Raw genomic sequence first — 2,114 nt, 5'->3', positions numbered from 1 at the left:
AGCCCCATGGAAAACGGCACGGGGCAGGAGCCAGAGACCCCCGAGCCACCTGCCGCTGAGGGCACCTCAGCCCCCCGGCGCCCCCGTGCGCGCCCCAGGCTGGTGTTTCACACACAGCTGGCCCACGGCAGCCCCACGGAGCGCATCGAGGGCTTTACCAACGTCAAGGAGCTCTACGCCAAAATCGCCGAGGTCTTCAGCATCTCTCCCACCGAGGTGAGGGGGCTGTTGCTGCCAGGGTGCAGGGAGGGACCTTTGCATCCAAAGAAGGGCTGCCAACCCCATGGCACCCTCTGTTGCCAGCCCTCCTGTGGGTCCCCAGCTGCTTGCAAATGCAGCCCCTAAAATGACCTGGAAAAGAACATTTTGATTTGGGAGCTGTCTTGTCTCCTCTGGGGAGTGGTTGGGTGGCTCTGTGCCTTGTGCCTCAGCTTCCCCTGGCATATGGGCAGGGAGCTGGGGCTTACCTCTGGCTGATGCCAGTTGCCATGTAGGCTGGAGCCAAGGGAAGGGCTCGCAGGGATGGTACGGAGCTGGCTCCCCGGGTGGGCTGTGTGTCCCTGCACCCCTCTAGTCCAGCAGTGCCCAGGCTTGGCCACATCAGGCCATGGCTGGCTCCTGCCTCAGCACCCTGTTGCCCTGCTGTGGCATCCCCAGCCCCTGGTGACAAGGTTCCCCGGGGCAGATCCTCTTTTGCACGCTCAACACGCACAAAGTAGACATGCAGAAGCTGCTGGGGGGACAGATTGGCCTGGAGGATTTCATCTTTGCCCACGTCCGGGGCGAGACAAAGGAAGTGGAGGTGACCAAGACCGAGGACGCGCTTGGCCTCACCATCACAGACAATGGGGCCGGCTACGCTTTCATCAAGGTGAACTCCCCCGTGGGGCTGTGCTGGGGCCAGGGGCAGCCCTGGGGGCTGTGGCCCTGTATGGTGACATCCCTGCTGGCATCCCATCCCTGGGACCCTGCCCCTTCCCTGACTCCCCTGCCCCTCAGTCCCCCTCGCATCAGATACCCTTCTGGCCCTGGGGGTGTCCCCTGCCAAGGTGCAGTTTTGGGAGAGACCCTGCCTGCCTGACCTGGTTGCTGAAGGAGATGGGACCACGGGGCTGTTTCTGTGCTGGGTGGGGGCTGTGCCTGTCCTTCCCACGGTGCCACCTTGTCGCTGTGTGTCCCCTGTCCACTGCTGCGATCCCCAGAGGATCAAGGAGGGGAGCATCATCAACCGCATCCAGACGGTGTGTGTGGGTGACAGCATCGAGGCCATCAACGACCACACCATCGTGGGATGCCGGCACTACGAGGTGGCCCGGATGCTGCGGGAGCTGCCGCGGGCTGAGCCCTTCACCCTCCGCCTCGTGCAGCCCAAAAAGGCCTTTGGTAAGTCAGGGTGCAGGGAGGGAGGTGCCCTGGGGACTGGGTGACCCCTGGGAGGATGATGCCCTGTAGCCCTTCTGCCCTGCAGCCCCCTCCCCAGCACCACCATCTCTGCTTGTAACTCACTCCTCAGGGAGCACTCTTGTGGGGCGTTCCTCAGGGGGGGTCCCCACACCTGCTTGTGCTCCTCATGAGCACCCCAACTCCTCTGTGTGCACTGTCCTGGGCACCCGTGAGCACCCTCTGTGCATCCCCACCCTGCACCCGTGGGTGTCCCTTGTGCCCACGTTGCTCTCCCCATGCGTGGCTCACCCTGTGACGTCCCCCCCATGGGGTGCTCAGACATGCGTGGGCTGGGGCTAGGTGATGGTGGGGCAGGAGGAGCCAGGCCCTGCCTGTGACCTCACGCCCCCCCTGCTGGGTGCAGACATGATTGGGCAGAGGACGCGGAGCAGCAAGTTCCTGGGCGAGGGCAGAGTGGGCAGCGGGAAGGAAACGCTGCGGCTGCGGGCACAGGGCCTGGCCACGCTGGAGGAGGGGGTAAGACCCACCCAGAGCCCCCCCCTACCATGAGCCCCCAGACACCATGCTGGGGGTGGGGATGAGCTCCTGCATGAACCCTGTGCTGCATCTCCATCGGGTGCACTGCTGGGTGCCCACACGCACAGCACCCATAGGCACAGCTCTGTGGGATGGGGGGGGTCCCTGGGCTGTGCCCCTACCCGCTGGGCTTC

General features: G+C 64.7%; 1 protein-coding gene across 1 annotated transcript; it reads left to right on the top strand.

Moving 5' to 3' along the window:
- Positions 1 to 6: 6 nt before the first annotated feature.
- On the top strand, positions 7 to 1,920 carry GIPC3 (GIPC PDZ domain containing family, member 3; the record flags this gene model as incomplete). The annotated part of the gene is made up of 4 exons (XM_010149922.1): positions 7 to 216; positions 686 to 871; positions 1,203 to 1,383; positions 1,808 to 1,920. Coding segments are annotated over exons 1-4 (690 nt in total), but the record flags the coding sequence as incomplete, so codon positions are not given.
- Positions 1,921 to 2,114: the final 194 nt, after the last annotated feature.

Source organism: Eurypyga helias, unplaced genomic scaffold (assembly GCF_000690775.1).
Source record: "Eurypyga helias isolate BGI_N326 unplaced genomic scaffold, ASM69077v1 scaffold34764, whole genome shotgun sequence".
NCBI lineage: Eukaryota > Metazoa > Chordata > Aves > Eurypygiformes > Eurypygidae > Eurypyga > Eurypyga helias.
This window is presented reverse-complemented; position numbering and strand designations above follow the sequence as displayed.